Source organism: Pangasianodon hypophthalmus, chromosome 4 (genome assembly GCF_027358585.1).
Source record: "Pangasianodon hypophthalmus isolate fPanHyp1 chromosome 4, fPanHyp1.pri, whole genome shotgun sequence".
NCBI classification, from domain to species: domain Eukaryota; kingdom Metazoa; phylum Chordata; class Actinopteri; order Siluriformes; family Pangasiidae; genus Pangasianodon; species Pangasianodon hypophthalmus.
The window spans coordinates 11,119,524-11,138,600 of NC_069713.1; the positions used below are offsets into that span (position 1 = coordinate 11,119,524).

The 19,077-nt window shown below is 36.2% G+C and overlaps 1 protein-coding gene across 5 annotated transcripts; it reads right to left on the reverse strand.

Annotated features, from left to right (window-relative positions):
* Window positions 1-1,745: 1,745 nt before the first annotated feature.
* On the reverse strand, window positions 1,746-18,819 carry LOC113540358 (adipose secreted signaling protein). Of its 5 annotated transcripts, none has more exons than XM_026936808.3 (7): window positions 18,313-18,426; window positions 18,003-18,085; window positions 14,160-14,239; window positions 12,177-12,316; window positions 9,672-9,810; window positions 8,305-8,430; window positions 1,746-5,692 (listed from the first exon to the last, which is right to left on the reverse strand). In XM_026936808.3, the coding sequence occupies exons 3-7, from the start codon at window positions 14,176-14,178 to the stop codon at window positions 5,592-5,594; spliced, it is 525 nt and encodes a 174-aa protein (XP_026792609.1). In that variant the 5' UTR covers window positions 14,179-14,239; window positions 18,003-18,085; window positions 18,313-18,426; the 3' UTR covers window positions 1,746-5,591. The 5 variants fall into 5 exon arrangements, with proteins under 5 accessions (XP_026792609.1, XP_026792610.1, XP_053089457.1 ...); XM_026936809.3 differs by lacking the exon at window positions 18,313-18,426 and adding an exon at window positions 18,188-18,307; XM_053233482.1 differs by lacking the exons at window positions 18,003-18,085; window positions 18,313-18,426 and adding an exon at window positions 18,792-18,819.
* Between the last annotated feature and the right edge of the window lie 258 nt (window positions 18,820-19,077).

A 19,077-nucleotide genomic window follows, 5' to 3' on the forward strand; every position in this document is an offset into this window, starting at 1 on the left:
CCAGAAGCAAAATACCGTCTATTGATATCACCTATAGAATTTACCATTGGCTCGTGAAGCGAGTGTTTGTCTATTGACTTGTGCTGCTTTTCTCCAGACTGTGGTTGGGGCGCAGTCAACAAAGAAGCATTAGAACTCTGGTAACGAAGGTTTTCGGGGAAACACTCGCTAAACAAGCTCATACGTAATGTATACGTCCTTGGTTTAGTTTGTTTTTATTCAATGGGCAATGTGTATTGTGTAAGTTCTGGTTACAGGTTTTGGTGAGCCCGACACTGAGGACACTCTGTTCAAGGTTCAGCTCTTGGGTCTGTACCGCCTTAAACTGCGGTGTTCCTTGGGACTCCCGATTGTTTCCAGAAATTGAGAGCTGTTTTATGTAGTCTATTTCTTTAAGAGTGTGACCATTATTAGGCCTTTAAAAAGTGATCATTTTAAAATATGACCTAATAATGTTGGTGGAAACCAAAAAAAGCTAACAAAGAGCTTCCACTTAATAGCAGAAATGCTTTCAATTCCATATGTTAATTTCATACTTTTCACTAGAATTTTTCTAACCTGCCTCTCCAAACTATGGGATTGTAGATGTAGGGGAAACAGCCCTGCTGTTAATAGAATAGAAGCAGAAGTGATAAGTAATTATTAAAGCTACTGTTTTTTTTTTTTTTATTAAATTACAGTGTGGCTTGTTAGATTATAGGACCCAGACTAGGATTTCTGCTTGAACAGACCCTTAAAAGCCACACACAAACAAAAAATTATTGGTTACTATAACATTACTTCTATTGTACATTGTCACATACTGCATAATTACATGTTTGTAGACTCAAGGCAAAACATTTATATGAATGCTCACATTCAAACTGCAGCTGAATTGGTTTCAATTTTAATGAGAATTATTTTGACATTGCTGATATTTATACACGACAAGGAATGTGGACAGGTAGCCTATGTCAATGTAAACATTGTCTTTTAGCCTATGCTAGATATGAAAATAAAAACAAATGATGCTGCAGGAAATCAGCAGATACATAAACTCAATGCAATGTAGATGATATGTGTGCCTCAAATTATTGAGCCAGATATCAAATAGGTATACATTTACAAGAAATAGCCTAACTATGCTATAGATAAACCATGTAGCTTAGGAATTCCTCCAACTGAAGAGTTAATGATGTGGATGAAAAACATAAGTAGCTTCTATTTTTTAATATAACATTACCTAAGTGGGAAAATATAAAACAGTAAGTCACACAGAGATCAATAAGGCCCAGTGGATGGGTTGTAAATGCTATAATATTGCTTTTTTGAATATCAGACCTAGGCCAGTTTAATATTTAACTATTGCATAACTTATATTCAATACAAAATTGCTTCTGAAAATGTAAACCTGAGTAAGAGAAAAAAGAATTTCTAAACTTTACAGAATAGTGGAATTATTGCCTCCGTCTACGATGTGAACTTGCAGTAACATTTCTAAACAGTACAGTAAATAGTATTATCTAGGCTGACTTCACTATTTGTCTGAGTATTAGACATCTCATCATAAAGCAATGTCACATTCAATATATTTAAGCAATCATATAATATACATACATCATATAATTATAAAATCGATCATTAGCTTAAAGTTTACATTGAGTGGTTTTTTTTTGTTTGTTTCTGCATTTAAATTTTAGATAAAATAGGTGTTGTCCAGTTCAGCTATTTTGAGAGTCCAGAGATGCAGAGTGCACACTGCCCACTACTGAGGATCCAAAAGGTCAACATTCTTCTTTATTTGATTAAAAAAACAATAACAGTAGACACATTTCAATGACCGCAGGTTTGTATTTACACCAGACCAGATGTTTTTGCAGAACAAATAAAATTTACAGGTACCACCACATTCCAAAAAACATTAACACAAACACACACACTCCAGATTATCTCACTTTGAAGAATAATGTTGCACAAATGACATGCATTCACAGTCAAGAACCTCTGATAACCATTAAAGTAGAGACACTGATTTTAGAAAAAAAAAATTTCACTTTACTATGCATAAGTAAGGCCTCAGACATTTTGCATTAACTGGAGACAAGACAGTTACTGGGCCTTGTGGAAAATTGTAGAAATGAGAGAACAAATGACTTAGGCACTTAGGCTTACTTAAATTAATATAAACCACTAACTTTAAATATAAAAAGTAGTACTAAATTTTATGTAATGAATAAGCCCTTAATGTGTACCAGGTGAAGTACAAGAGGCAGTACTGCCCATTGTTTATAGAATCCTTTTCTACTAAATATAAACAATGTGGAGAAGTTATGTTAAGCAGTTTTACACTGAAATGACCATTTCAATTACGTTGACTAATTACCAAAAAAAAAATAAAGAAAGAAAAGGCAAATATATGTTTACTGTTTTTATGGGACCAGCCTGTGCCCCAATTATGCAATGGTTGTCTATAATGGCTGTTCAGCCACATACCTGTGTTAGCTGTCAAATCCGTAGTCAATAATGCCCCCTACTGGAACTGTAAACAGTAGAGGAAGTGGACTGTTTGTAATAAGTCACACTGAAAAATATAAAATGATCGAAAACTACAAAAATACAACAAAAAAACAAACAAACAAAAAAACATTAGTAAAATGCAGCCTGTTAGCACAGTGACAAGCATGCAAGCAAAACCACAGTGTATTTATGTGTGTATGTGTATGCATATACACTCAGGTCCATAAGTATTTGGACAATGACACAATTTTGGTAATTTTGCCTCTGTACACCACAAAAGTGGATTTGAAGCCTTGTGTAGCCTTTCAGATGTAATTCAAGGGGATTACCAAAAATATTGCATTAACCCTTTAGGAATTACAGCCTTTTTTACATAGCCCCTCCATTTTCACAGGCTCAAAAGTAATTAGATAAATTAACATAATTATCAATATAAGGAATATTTTTAATACTTTGCAAATCCTTTGCAGTCAATGGCTGCCTGAAGTCTAGAACCCATGGACATCACCAAATGCTGAGTTTCCTCCCTTGAGATACTTTGCCAGGTCTTTACTGCAGCCGCCTTCAGGTGTTTCTTGTTTGTGGGTCTTTCTGCCTTCAGTTTTGTCTTCAGTAAGTGAAAAGCATGCTCAACTGGGTTGAGGTCAGGTGACTGACTCAGCCATTTAAGAACACTCCATTTCTTTGCCTTAAGCTCTTGGGTTGCTTTCACGGTATGTTTTGGGTCATTATCCATCTGTACTGTGAAACGCCATCCTATCAGTTTTGAAGCACGTAAACCCTAAAGTTGTCTTTACTTAAACAATCAAGTAATCATGACTAAACATCACTTGAAATGTTGCATTTTTGTACCCATAAATCAAAAATCTAAGCTTGTTTAACTTATTTACCCACAAAAGACATAAACTTAAGATTTCAAGTGTTATGAACTCAAAATCATGATTCGTTAAAATAGCTCACTCTGGTTTTTCTTTGATGTGATTGGCCATGCAAGGAGTTCTGCCTAGCAACAAGAGAACTAATGTACTGATTGGTCGATAAATGAAAAGATGTTCCTCTTCATCTTCTCTGTTGCTGGTACCGTATAGTGACGTTCTAGAGTTCACCATAAGTAGGAGAAATGACTCTATGTGTGTTTACAAAGAAATGGCAATCATGTAGAGTATGTTTTGTAAATAAAGTCACATTTTGCTAAAAAGTGTTAATTTCCCCTACATGTGGAGACTTTTGGGACTCCCTGCATTTAAGTACACTTGAAATGAACACCAAGTTATGTGAACTTAAATATACAATTTAACTGAGTAATACAGTCTTACAAAACTTGTATATTTAAGTGAACTTAAATATACAAGTTTTGGGAGACCACATTACTCAATTAAATTGAGGGAATGAGTTTACTCAATCAATTGAGCACAGTCAATTTGTTATGGTTTTCAGTGTAGCTCTATACACTTCAGAATTCACTCTGCTACTTCTATCAGCAGTCACATCATCAATAAACTCCAGTGACCTAGTTCCCTTGGCTTTGGATCATGAGCCCTTCCTTTCCTTCTCCATACACTTCTCATACCATCATTCTGATACAAGTAAATCTTTGTTTCATCTGTCCAAAGAATCTTGTTCCAGAACTGGGCAGGCTTTTTTTTTTAGATGTTTCTAGCAAAGTCTAATCTGACCTTTCTGTTCTTGAGTGTTACCAGTGGTTTGCATTTTGAGGTGCAAACCTCTAGATGTTGTGAAGGGGTTTTTGCTTGACCAAGGAAAGAATTCTGCGATCATCCGCTTTAGTTGTCTTCCATGATCTTCCAGGCCTTTTAGTGCTGCTGAGCTCGCCAGTGCATTCCTTCTTTTTAAGAATGTACCAAATTATTAATTTGGCCACTCCTAAAGTTTCTGCTATCTCTCTGATATGTCTACTTTTTTTTTTTCAGCCTAATGATGGCCTCCGCCAATTTCATTGACACCTCTTTTGACCACATATTGAGAGTTCTCATGAATAGCTACCAAATGCAAATTCAACACTTGGAATCAACCCCACAGCTTTTATCTACTCCTTAATTTGTCATGAAATACTGAGGAAACAGGCCACACCTGTTCACCATTTGAAACTGCATTTGAGTCAATTGCCCAATTACTTCTGCGCCTGTGAAAATTGGAGGGACTGTGTAAAAAATGGCTGTAATTCCTAAACAGTTAATGCAATATTTCTGTAAAACACCATGAATTAAAACTGAAAGTCTGCACTTCAATCACATCTTGATTGTTTCATTTCAAATCCACTGTGGCGAAGTACAGAGGCAAAATGATGAAAATTGTGTCACTGTCCAAATACTTATGGACCCCACTGAACACACACACGTATATATACACACAAGTGTGTGTGTGTGTGTGTGTGTGTGTGTGTATATATATATATATATATATATATATATATATATATATATATATATATATATATATATTACACACACACACACAGAGACAGTACTGTACTAAAGTATTAGGTATATGCAAAAAACTGCTGTAAAGCAAATATGCTTTCAGAAATGATGAAATTAAACATTTCTTAACAAAACAATTCTATAAAGAGCAGTAAACAGTAATAAACTAAAAAAAAAGACAATATTTGGTGTGATAACCATTTACTTTAGAAAAAAAAGCATCAGTAATCTCATTGTACATTTTGCGCAGTTTTATAAGGAAATTGGCTGGTAAGTTTTACTGAGCATCTTGGAGAATCTGCCACAGACAGCAGTCCTCATTATATTTTTTGTCTGAAAAGTGGTCTGTTACGTAATATGTTGCTTTCTTTACTGGTATACAAACATTCTTCTATAACATTTAATTTTTTTGTTGGAAAAGTAATGTTTGGAAATATAAAATATTTTTGTACTGATTCAGTAATGCAGAACTCATAAAACATCTATAAACATTAAACAAAATTTTTACTAAACAGGGTGCCTAAGACTTTTGCACAGTACTGTAAATATACAGTGTGTGTGTGTGTGTGTGTGTGTGTGTGTGTGTGTGTGTGTGTGTGTTTATTCCAACATTTACACTATCAGTGAGAATATCTGAGAGGAACAGGTCACCAATTAGTCAAATCCTTGCCAATCACTTTGCTCTGAGTCATACTCAAGCTCTGCTCCAACACATCGTACCCCTTCTAATAACATAGGTGTCCCATGATGTCGATCTGAGAAAGAAAGACAAGGCAAAAGATTGCTGTGACTAAATCAGCTCCTCTTGTTCTCTTCAAGACCCATGTGTGTGCAGTACAGCACGGCAACAGTACAGCACAGTAACAATTATATTACAACAGTGATATAATTTTTTATTATAAATATATAGCTGGTTTAGAGCAAATACTTTTTCTGTCTGTCACTATATTTGATGCCGATATTTTAGTGATAGTGTAACAAACACGGACATGTTAAGACAAGTCCAAAGTTTAAATATACAGATGTCAGGGTAATATACAGAAAGGCATTTAAAGGTATTAAAGAGAAAATATGAAAAGGTCAATTATGAATAGAGACAAAACGACAGTTCACCAACTGTGCTGCAACCACACACACAGTTCATTTTCCATGTCGACATTGGTTAACTGCTATTATCACTATAAAATACAATATTCATAAATACTACTAAATTGTGCAAAATAGGGCTGCAATTAAAACCTTTTATTGATTATATTTATTTGTTTTTTCCCCAAAACATGACAAACATCAAATCCTACAACTGTGTTTATATCAATTAGACTGAGTGCTATTTGCCTGTTTTTTTAACAAGTCACTACAAGTCACATGATGACAGAATTTAAGCTAAAAATTTTATCTAAATATTTTGATTCACACCAACTACAACCACAGAAATTTCACACTTCTACAATTTCATATATGTAGGTAAGTTATTAGAACTTTTGATGATTTTGAGATCATCTTTTCAGAACGGGCCTAACTGTAAAGCAACAAAGCGTCATGAAAGAGAAAATGAAAGTGTATGTGAGGTGCAAATTGGACTGAGAATGCTATCAGTATCCTAACATCATTGATAATTCTGACTATTATGTAAATAAATTCATTGTTTAATTAATGTCATTTTTACTGGATTTGGTTGGATTTTTGGTTGTAGTTCTATGGTGTTTGTACATAAACTCCATAGTGTCTCATAGCCAAAATAGAAGCTCTTGTGCAGCCTAAAGATGCATCATGAAAGTTTTTTTTTTTGTGTGCAGTGACCTGTAGAAGCACAATGTTTCTCCTAATTTGTTACAGATGAAACAGTTCAGTCTGTTGTATTTAGTTATTACTTAGAATTTTTGTTTAAGTGGGGTGATAACATCCACAAACCGACCGTACGAAATGGGACAGGACTTGTCATGGCACTTGAGGTCAGGAAAACTCTGTCTCATCCCTGCTGAAGCAAGTTGGTGGACTTTGAATGACAAACCCCTTTTGGATCATTCCACCTACATCAGCACTCCACATTAATTTCTAACCATGAATTATTGAAATAGATCAAAATACTTCAACACAATGTCCAAGAAGAAAACAGTGAGATACGGGATTTGCTATCATGCATTACATGGAGATGGCAGACTTGATTTGTATGAAAGCTTATATCATGTCATTTGTTGTGTAAGCCAAATCATGTTAACCTGTTCTTCCTTGAATTAAGGAGTTTAGAGGAATTACTAAGTGTAATGCGTTGTTGTAATATATTGGAATAATAATTGGAAGTATTGGAGGTGCAAATTAAAAGAAAAATATTCATCAGTATATCTTAAAAGCAACTCAGTTTAGCTCTATGTTTTGGCCTTTTTGTTGGACTTTAATCCTCTTATTCATAATCAAATTGAATGTTTTCTTACTAAGTTGTACTGTTTATTAAACGTCTTGTTTCACTAATCTGACAACTGCTTTTTAAAAATAATTTTTAAAGATTCATTTTTAAAATACTTTAAAAATAAAAGTAGTGTGTTGTTACAGATAGTAAATAAATTCTATCTGGTCTGGGGTACCTTTGAGGCATTTCCATCTGCATTTGCAATTATGGCAGTTGGAGAATGAAGTGCTTGACCTGATTTTTGCTCACCAGCAGGGTGCAGCAGATACCAACTGAAGAAAATAAAAAATCGTACTTCTAGTCTTTGCATTGTTTTAAAAATGATGTTTATGTTTTAAAACCCAAAAGGAGGTTTATATTCAGAAAATAGGTTATATACACTACTGATATCAAAATATAATTTCTCAGTGGACCTATCCTGGTCTTCCCAATGAGGATCATATTAAAATAATTTGTGTATGACAATACTACTTAAAATTTTCTACTTAAAAAGTTGATGTCACACATATTTTGGAGATGCCTGGATCAGTAAGTGCTAATTTTATGGAATATAATCTCTCAAGCTGTAGATCGTATGTCCATGTGTATGAAACTAATAAACTCAGCCCAAGCCAGCATAGTAACTTTGGCTTTAATATGAATAAGTGCAAAACTGCAGGCAAAGCAAGGAACATAATTAATTAAACTATCTGTCTATATATTATAATGTAATACACAATTACAGAAATGGTCAAAAGATCTTCCGACTGATTAATTTCTCAGTCACATCTAATCTGATGTTCATGGAGAATAACTGAAATGTGGTTGCTTTATAGTTTACTGATCTAAGCTTCCAGAAAGACAGGAACTTCTACATTATTTGGATTTAGGGTGGCATTTATATGTGCTGACATTCTTGGTAGATATTCAGCAAGAGTGTTTTTGCTGAGGCTGGCTGTGCTCTGTCAGACTATAACTCACCCATAACACGAGCGTGAACTTTCACCTTCAGGCACACATCCTCTTTGCTTTCACTGAGTATTAGCATCTCCTCACACAGCACACCCTCCTTGTGAGCCACATACTCACACATCACCTTTAAACCTCCTACAAAGAGACAGGGGAGAGGTAATGCTATAATGTGATGACATGAAGGAGTAATGTGGGTGTCAATTAGGGAGTGGAATATAGAGAAGTAGAAATACAAAAAACGGGAATAAAACTGGAAGCTAGTTTTGAGAAAAGCCATGTTAGAAAATCTGAGAGCTTTAAAAAAAGATTTTGTGGTCCGAGGAGACTAAATTTGAGCCATTTGGTCTAACACGAAAGCACATTTGGCACAAATTAAATACAGCCCAACACCCAGGTAACACCATTCCTGTGATCAAGCATGCTGGTGGTAGCATCATGCTCTAGGGTTGCTTTTCAGCAGGAGGAACTGGAAAGGATGGAGCCAAGTAAATTGTTGAGAAGAACCTGTCCCTGTCAGCCGGACATCTGCATTCAGGGCAAATGCAGAACAGAAAAATAAGCCGAAGCACACAGCAAAAACTACAAAGGAATGGCTTGAAAAAAAGAAGAGTTGTTCTTTGGAATGGCCAAGTGAAAGACCCCACTTAAATCCAACTGAAAATCTGTGGTATGACCTGAAAAAAACCAACATCCTCCATTTAATTTGGCAGAGAAAATTTGCATTGTGGAATGGAAGAAAATGCCAAAATCAAAATGTGCAAATCTCATACAGACTCATCAACCACAAATCAAATCTGTAATTGCTGCAAAAGGACAATTCATGCTGAGGGGGTGAATACTTATCAATTAAGCAGTTTTCAGATTTCTTTTTTTATTTTCAAATAATTCTGAAAACATCTAAATAAAATATATAATTTTATTTCTGTAGAGAGTCACGTCAAAAGAAGCAGAAAAAAACTCATTCTGATATGCTTAAATTTGATGTTGCGATACAGCAAAAAAAAAAAAAAAAAGAGAAATAATCATTGGGGGGTGAATATTTTCTGAATCCACTGCAATTTAGTCATAAGTAGTGTGAATTTTAAGCCTGGACTGCACAACAACAAAAAAATTCTGCTGTTTGGCACTTGACTTCGTTTCATGTAAAATGTGTTTGAAGGAGTTTTACTGAACATTCGGTGCCGAATATCTTCTGCATTCTACATGTCACATTCAGAAAGACAAAGAGAGCTATGAGAGCAAAACCAAAGCTAAATTTATAAAAGCTTAAAGAGTTCTGAGCCCATGGCTCAGACCTAAGCAATTTCCTGATGTAGAAGACCCCCAATGTGAGAAATACATATAAAAAAAATCATAAAGAGAAGGTAGGAGCATACCGCTAGGGGCTGCAGTAAGATCTTTAATCTGAAGGTAAGGGTTGGGCACAGGAGCCGGACAAACATCATCCCCAAGCCCTGGAACCTCTGGCAGCGTGAAGACAATTTCATACCTGTGTTGAATCTTCAGGAAGCCCACCTGAAGAGAACACGTAAAGAACAGAGTCACCAACACTGGATGAAAGAATCATTTTCAATATCTCATTACAGTTTCTGTAGTCAAATATAGTATTTTAAGGTTCTGACAAAACAATAAAGCTGGTGTTGATCATTATATGAATAGGGGCTTCTTAGCAAAGCTGGCAGGAAGAGAACATGGAAAGTGAGAAGAAGAGAATCTATTTGGCAATTTGTAAAGAAGAGTGTGTCGTAAGTTCAAATACCAGTGAACTTACGACATTCTGCGCAATAGCCTAAGGTCTTAACGACTGAGCTACTACTATACATCATGAATGTTTTAATTTCATACATAGTTGTGAGGCCACAGTGGATGTCTCTATGCAACATGGGGTACACAAATACACATTTGGGGTATTATGTCAAGCACTTCAGAAAATATAGTGCCACTCACATGACAGCCACAATAAAAAAAAATGTAAAAAAAATAAAAAACACAATAAGAGACAACTCTGTGTGTATATGTGTGAGTGTGGGTGTGGGTATGTAAATGTAAAGTGGGATGTGCCAATAAGAGGACAACGTAGTGTCTATGTATAATTGGAAAGAAAACCAAATTTTATTACCCAAAAAGCTATTATTCTCTCTTAACAAAACACACTTCAGGCAATGTGTGGAGTTCATCGGAAGCAACACTGTCACTGAATCTCAATTCACAGTTTCCAACAAACACAAAGCACTCATTCAAAAACTTGATGTGGAGTGGTATGGTGTTGCCAAAGGCAGCATATCACAGAACATCCACAATGAAAAAAACCACAGCCATGATAATAGTTGGGTTAAGGTAGCAGAGTGAGTGAGTGTACAATGAGGATCAAATAAGCAAGCAGACGGTCTGTAGAGATAATAAGTTTAGTCTCTCCTAAAAGGATCTGGCCTCCAGAACAAATACATGAGCCGAAAGTTAAAAGCAGGGTTCTGTTTTAGCAGTAAGACAGCTGCAGGTCACAAAGTGGTAATGGTGTATGCATGTGTGCACGTGTATGGAAAGGATCTCACTAAATCAAATACTGCCTATGAAAACCTAATATAATCTAAACTAAGCCATTATAAATCACATAGCCACCATGACTGTCAAACTCTGTTTCCCCATTTATATTATACTGATGCTCCAAAAGATGCAGTTATAAAATGATTCAGCTTAATTAGTTTGTTCTAATTCACACAGACCATAGTTAACTACTATTTTTGCGACTTATTAAAATATAATGTATCTGTGATGATAACAATGTTCAGAACTGAACTTGACAAGCTTAGCCATACATGCTATCCTGATTAAATGTTAATGAAAGCCAGCCTGATGTCACCTGCAATAGACTAGTTACTAGCAAACTACTTTCCTTTATCATCAAGAACCCTTGAATTTAGGTTGAACTTTTAAAGCCTTATTTGTTGAGCATAAAAGTCATAAACCATATGCCACTGTTCTCTCATATACCAATTTATATCCCTGCAATGAGCTATATTTATGAGAGCCAACAGAGCAGCAACTGAGTGCTTTTCCAACTTCGACAACACCATACTGACTGATGAAATTCCTCTTGGTCAGATCATTCTTCAACAAGTCATTTCATAATTTTATGTATTTTTTATAGTGACTATTTCATAAGATGCATTAAATTCTCTGAAAGGATAAGTTTACATTTTTCCCAAAAAAATGCTCTAAATTAAATGCAGGTATATATGTTTCAAGGATGCTATCAAATATGAATACAATATTCAGATTGAACAGATAATGAATAGGAGGCGGACTAGTTTTTCTGCCAGAAAGGTTGACAGGGAATCTAGTTGACAATAAACGTTGGGCATCGGGAATGGGATCCTGCAGAACGCAACAAAAAGTTGTGTAGGCAGAAGGTTTTTACTTTCACCAGGGAGCATGCAAGCAAGGAGCAAGCAATGAAGTTTACGAGACAAAGATCATGGTGTTAAAAAACATTTACAGCATTTATTTATGACATGCTGACAGTGCTGCCATTTCTACTGATTTTTTCCAGCATTTGTGTGAGCATAGTTGTAGGATTGTAGGATTGTAAACTCCAGTTTAGGCCATGCCCACTATAGGTTTAAATCCCAATACTGATACAAATATTTGGAACACTGAACAGAGAGTGATTGTGATGTATGTATTTACAAACGTATGCATGTATCCATCTATGTATGTACCGATAAGTATAGTGTCTGTGCATGTGTGGGTTTGTATGTATGTATGTAGGTTAGGTAAGGTTCCACTTTACTGTCATTGTCAGAATACGAGTACAGAGATAAATGTCTGTATGTATGTATGTATGTATGTAAGTAAAGCAGAACCACTGACCCAAAACTCACCTTAACCAAGAAGTTCCCATCAGACTCAGGAATCACCATGACAACAGAGTCGTGCAGCTTCTCATCAAAGTGCACATGGGAGTGAGCAGCAGCAGCAGCATTTGCTTCAGCAAAGCGAATGCCCCCCGCCTTAGAGGAACCTGCAGTAACATATGCATTCATTAACACACAAAAGCAAATCACATTTTCACACAGGAAGTCTCACTTTTCCACCATCTCATACATTCCTTTGAAGTGTTTCTTTCCAAGCCTCTTTATAATACAGACTGCAAGCACACATCAGTCTCATTATAAAGGCAGCAATAAAATTTCTGAAATATTTTATAGTGTTCAGTAAGAAAGAGGCATTTTATAGCCTAATTACCCAAACCTAATCTTGCACCCTGAGTTTTTGAGTAAAATTATCTTAACACCTCCTTTATCAGACTCAGACAGAGTTTGAGATAGCATATACCCAGTTTTGTACACCTTACAACGAACAAAGGAAGCAAGCAAGCACTATGTTCGTCTCTGCAATTTCTAATTAGAGAGGTTACTTAAAAACCTTAACATACAATGTTATGTTACACATGATGTTGAAAACAAAAAATCTAAACTATGATATTAAAAGGCAGTGAAAATTTAAAAATAATAATAATAAAAAAAAATTAAACAGTGTGACTGTACCTACACGCAAATAAAATACCCTTCCTGAATTTAAATAGGTCATCCAATCAACAGGCCTACTAAATAAATTATAAAATTAGGGCTACTAATTTAGCCCTATGTAGCCAACTACTAATCATGACACAGAAAGGCTATACATGGAAAATTTGTGTCCTCAATGCAGAAAGGTCCTAAGTAGAAAGGTCATATTTGTGCTGGTGAAGCCAGGAAGTTTTGGTGTGTTGAAAACAAAGATGACGACTTGTGTCAAGTACAAACTACACAGCACTTAATATTACAGCCTATTCTGTTGTCACAATTTTAGAAGACATTGTGTTTCAGTGTTTAGATAGTGTTGACTCAGAACTTGGCAACTACTACTTTATCAGTTTTCATATACAGTATTTCACCAACTACATTATATGCATTAAATCATAAGCATAATTGGCTATTTCAAGATAACGTATGGCCTGCATATTTAATACGGTGTGTGTTTTAGAACACATTCACTTTGGGCTGATGGTGTTTATGCCTTGTGATCAACAAAACGTTTTTAAAAATTGTGTTGTATTTGAAATATTTAACTTGGATTATAACTTCTGTTAGACTATATTAATGTTTTACCCAGTGCTCCTGATTTTTCAACACAGGGAAGAGTGAGCAGGATAGCATTTCCAGATACATTATGATGTTATAGATTATGCTATTATAATCTTCATATTCAACAAGAAGTGGGGCACTGTAAATCTCAGCTCCAATTTGACTAGAACAGTGACTTTTTGTAACTACAGAGAACGGGCTAAAAATGAGCTCTGTTATCACTGTGTCTGCAGATGTGTAGTAAACCTGCTACACACTCAGGCATGAAGAGTAAGGTAAGTAGTCTTAGGTAGTAAGGTAGTAGGCTAAGAAATATCTTTCCTATCAGGTTATCTGTTTTCATTAGATATTTCTTTTTGACTGGCCATCTTTTTTGAAGGTTTTTTCCTCTCTCTATTTAGGCCTGTTATTTTCCACATTATTTATTTTCTCTTTTGGGGTTGGTAGTTCAGAGGCTCTAAAAAAATCAGCAGCCTTGCCTCAGTCTCATTTCTGTTTTCCTAGCAATCACCATCTGAGTGGTCCTAGTCTCTGGCATTCACTGAGAGACTCACCAGACTTAAAAATGTTAATAAACCAGGCAAGAACTTTAGCTCTATTTTGAGCTGTGTGTTTAGTTGTCTCTCCATCTAATTTGACACACAGTGTCAATCATATAGGCCATCCAAGGCCAGATTACTGTCTCTAAATTGCTAAATCCTGGCAAACAGAGGGGAAAAAAAGATAATGCATACCCACCTTTTTTGGCAGTTGCCATATTTGTGTTTGTTAAGACAGAGAATCAGTCACAGCGTCATGATGATGTACCAACAATAACCCTGTGAGCAAAATGGAATAGAGTGAATAAATGAAAGCAGCAAAAGAAGAAACCATTCAGGGTTCCGAAAGTCTGATTAAACCATGAGGAAATATTGTATTTAAGATTATGCCCTCTTGACAAAGAAAGACCAAACACAAAAGGTCAAATTACATTATCTTTTTTAAACAACGCCTTATATGTTTGGTGATTTACATACATACATTTCCTTTCTCTAATTTCTTTTCTCTGCTGCAAATATTAGACTGATAGGACGAACAAATTTATAATAATCTGTGCCTAGCACATTCAAAGCTTGCACCCACCATGGATTGCTTTCACATTTCATTGCTTTACACAGCTGTGCCAGACATCACAGCAAGACAGACACCCGACAAATAAATTAATACAACAAAACACTTTAAGAGGATTAGATTAGACCAGGAGTTAGTGGTACTCAAGACCTTCACTGTTTCATGGAAATTTCCCTGAGATTGGTAAACAGAAAAGGCAGAACTGGAGGTCATATTGGACAAATTTTCCCGCATACTGTGACCTGAAAAAACTTGGGCTTGGAGCTATGGGAATCATATACCGAAAAAAATCAATAAGCTGTACTGTAATAATTGTTCAGGCCTGAAATGTTCTGCAATTTGCCAGTATCTATATAAGAATAAGCTAAACAAATTAGCTCTTCTGACCTTCAGACTGACAGTTTTATTGCTTTTTATATCCTCTGCTGGGTTTTTATTAGTGACCATGGAAGGCTGAGCAACTGCACTAATTCAGCTGATGACTGTCTGATGCAGCTATATACAGTAGATCATACAAAGGCAAAGGCACACACAATCCTTCATGCATATACTGACACAAACCTTTCTAAAAGACTATCATCATGTGATCTTTTTTTTTCTGTTTTCACCATGATATAGATATTTGAGAACTGCCTGATATCCATATAAATTTTTTTTTTTACTTTAATTACTGAAAAGATTGTTGCTGTGAGGACGTACCATTTTCCTTTATTTTCTTTTAGCAAACAACGTGGGAAATAATTATCCTAACCAAGCCACAAGACAAAACATAAATGTCACATTATAGCACATGCAGTCATGAATTAAACTAAAAAGATTATAAGCAAAAAATGAATGAGGTCAGAGAACGTCACTTGCAGCTGATCCACTGTTTTAGGCTAATATCAGGCAATTACAGTAGATCATTATCCAATCATCACAAATACTATTTTATTTTTATAGTATTTATGCTCATCAAATATAAACTAACTATGCATTAATTTAATTTCAAATATTTTAAAGAGTTTCCTGGAAAGGTTGGGTTTACTTCTTTTCACTTCAAAAAAAAAAAAAAAAAAAAAAAAAAAAAAAAAAAAAAAAAAAAAAAAGTCATTTGGCTTGGGTGCCCAAACTTTTGCATACAACTGTTTGTCCCAACTATGACAAAAAACAATTAACAGTGATTATTGTGCAGCCATATAATACAGCGCCAGAAGGGAACAGAGAGACCCTGTGGTGCTAAAGCAAGCATCTGAGTGACCACACTCCTTTATCTGCCAAAACATCTTACTCATAAATCTCACACAAATTTTCTTGCTTTATTAAAGAGAGAGACAAAGAGAGAGATGTATGTAGACACCTGACCATCACACCTATATGAGCTTGTTGGACATTTCATTCCAAAGACATGGGCATTAATATGGAGTTGTTAATTACAAAAGGCTGCTTGGTGCTTCACACCACTCCAGCTGACACATTGCGCATAGTGATCTTAGGCTTGTGTCCAGCTGCTTTCCCATGGAAACCCACATCTTGAAGCTCCCGACACACAGTTCTTGCACTGCTATTGGTTCCAGAGGCAGTTTGGAATTCCGTCCTGAGTGATGCAACAGAGGATAGGCAATTTTTATATGTTACATGTTTCAGCACTCGGTGGCCCTGCTCTGTGAGTTTGCATGGTCTATTGCTTCATGGCTGAGCTGTTGTTGCTCCTAGACACATCCACTTCAAAATACTAGCACTTACAATTGACTGGGGCAGATCTAGCAGGGCAGAATCTTCATGAACTGACCTGTGACAAAGGTTGCATCTTATGACAGAGCCATGTTTAAAGTCACTGAGTTCTTCAGTATGACCCATTCTACTGCCAGTGTTTACCAATGCCAATTCTACTAAAAATTAATTAAGAAAACTAAAGTTTAGTTGCCAGTTGCATTCCACTAACTTCTGCACTCATAGGTCAGTATTTACTGTAGTGTAGGACTGCGGAAATCCCATAGCTTGTGTGGCAGTGACAGATGTGTGTGACTATAGAGCGATATGAATAGCCTGAATGCCAGATTCCTACCCCAAATAGCCTGTATCTGTTCCAATAATATCTTTAATATCATTCAGAATTTCGTAGTTGCAGCTCCCAGCACAACTGAACCAGGTATCCAATGTTCTTGATTCCTTGGTTAACATTTGAAATGGGAACCACCTTGTGAAAGTCTGTCACTGATAATGTTATTGTCTGTCATCACACTTCTGTAAGTTGCCATGGAAATGGGCATCCACCAAATGCCATAAATGTAAATATAAATGATAAATGTAAATGTAATGATTTTTGCTCTGCTTTTGTTAAAGAAAAAAAAAACAGCCTGACATATTTCCAATAATACTGTCACTCTTATCAGCTACCCCATACTCAAATCAAATAATTTTCTTTCTTGTTCAAAAGTTTTTAGGCTTTATGGTAATCTTTCAGTTTAGTCAGATGCTAATGCAGCTCGAACAGAATGTTAGGTAAGAAAAAGAGTTTAAGACAAGTGCAAAAGAATTTCTTCCTACATATGCTATGCTCTTGACTCCAAAAATGATAAATCATGGGTGATCATCAATTCTTATCATCAAAACATGTAACCCATTTTGAGCACTCATTTTCACTATCCAGTAGAACTCAACTTTTCTGCTTTCCTACTGCCTGTGAACAGGTCTGGCACTGTTTTACAACCAGCTGTCAACACTATAAGGCAAGTGCAAAACCCACTTCAGACCAACATAACCTCCAAGTTACTTCAATACCACAATAAGAGATTAGTTAGGCTAAGCCATGGTTTAATATTTTTTTTATTCGTTGCTAGAAAACCATGCAAATGTAAATCAGTTTCTAAAAATGTTTGAGGAAGTTCATGACAACTGCCAAGGCCTTGACAAAAAGTTTAGGGAAGGAAATGGACATCTTGATGCACAATTTTATCTTTCACCTCAATTCACCATGGCCTTGATTATGCTTGAAGAACTGAGGTGATGTTCATATTACTGTCCATGTTCTGAGTTCTGACTCGCTCTTGTCCACGTGTACTAGAGCTGTGACAGGATATTGTCAAACCTTACTTAACAAACAGTTAACTTTTGTTTTTCCTCTTTCTCAGCAATATTTCCTTGTGCGGTTATAAACATGAAAAGAGAGAGCAGTCAATGGCTACGTATAAATAAGTATATGAATTGATAAATGGCGTATAAAATTAGTGTTCACAACTTTAAAAAGGAAGAAACAACATAACGCAACAACATAATATGAAGAGATTACACGTTTATGTAAATACGGCACATAAATCTTAAAGGGTGCGGTGCGCACACGCACGCGCGCAGACACACACACACACACACAGGGGAAGAAAGGGGAAGAATAGGAAAAAAAGCCCAAAAGCAGAAAAGAAAAATATACAAGCTGGAGCTTTAGAAAAAAGCTGACGGTTGCAAAGAACCCTGGAGCTACAGCACACGCACCTGCTGATGAATAAGAACGTGCAGGAAGGAGAACTCAAAAACATGGCTGATTTTGTCTTTGGAACACAACTGCAACTGCACGCCTATTCAAAATTTACATGTTAGTATAGTGAACAATATATCCATAAATATGATAACTAGGTGGATATTATACTACACATAGGCTACCATGTTCGATTACAAACCTGTGTTTAGGTAGACACAGTTGTATGAAAATTAGCCCGCAGCGGATAGTATGTTTCTGTAACGTTATCTACAACAAGTCGGAAAGATTTTAGACACCGAAATTAAATTCTAACGAGCAACTAACCTTCAATCGTGATTTCTGAAGACGGAAATGACCACTGCTGTTGACTAACAGAACGTAAACTCGACCCGAGAAAAAGGAAAATGTTGCATTTTCGCTATGGGTAGCAGTAAAAATCCCGCCTTCTGCATGGGGATTGGCTAGTATCAATCCAATAGGGAGGAAAAGAAAACGATGAGCCAATGGGGTGACAGAAAGGAGTGATGTGTCATACCCAGGGTCGGAAAAGAAACGAATTACAACTTCCGCAGAATTCAAAGAAATCTTCACACAATTTGAATATAATTCCACGGCTTTCAAATCTGTTTTACCTCTCCAATCTTGACACACAAGGTCGGCTGCCACGTTAATTTCTTTTCATTTGGGCCTGGTAAATCACGTGCACAAAATGGCTTAAAAACGGGTGGTAAGAAAAGTGCGCAGATAACTTAGCGTTTGGGGAGGCCGTGTGCCAGTGCTTTATTCAGAGAGGGCGTGCTCACCTTCTGATTGCCTTCTTCTGACAATTTCAATATGATTCCACAGTTTTGCTTTCAAATCTGCTTCAACTCTCCAATCTCGACACACGAGCTCGGCTGCCAGATTAATTAGGGAGTGATTACTGGGGTTGTTGCGTCAGCTGGTCCGGCGCTTAATCACATGGTCCGGGGTTCGAGACAGCCCCGTGCAGGGGGAGGAGCGTTTTTGGGGGGGCGCCCTGAGAGTGTGCGCTGGTTCAAAAGGCTCTTGCCAAGACGCACCGCCCTTGCAGCAACAGCCGCTCGCTCC

Excerpts from the sequence above, each read along its gene's own strand:
- LOC113540358 (XM_053233482.1), bottom strand. Across the intron at positions 8,431-9,671 it reads TCTTACTGCAGCCCCTAGCG|GAGGTTTAAAGGTGATGTGT; the intron begins GTATGCTCCTAC and ends GTCTCTTTGTAG. Across the intron at positions 5,693-8,304 it reads AGTTCACGCTCGTGTTATGG|ATCGACATCATGGGACACCT; the intron begins GTGAGTTATAGT and ends TTTCTTTCTCAG.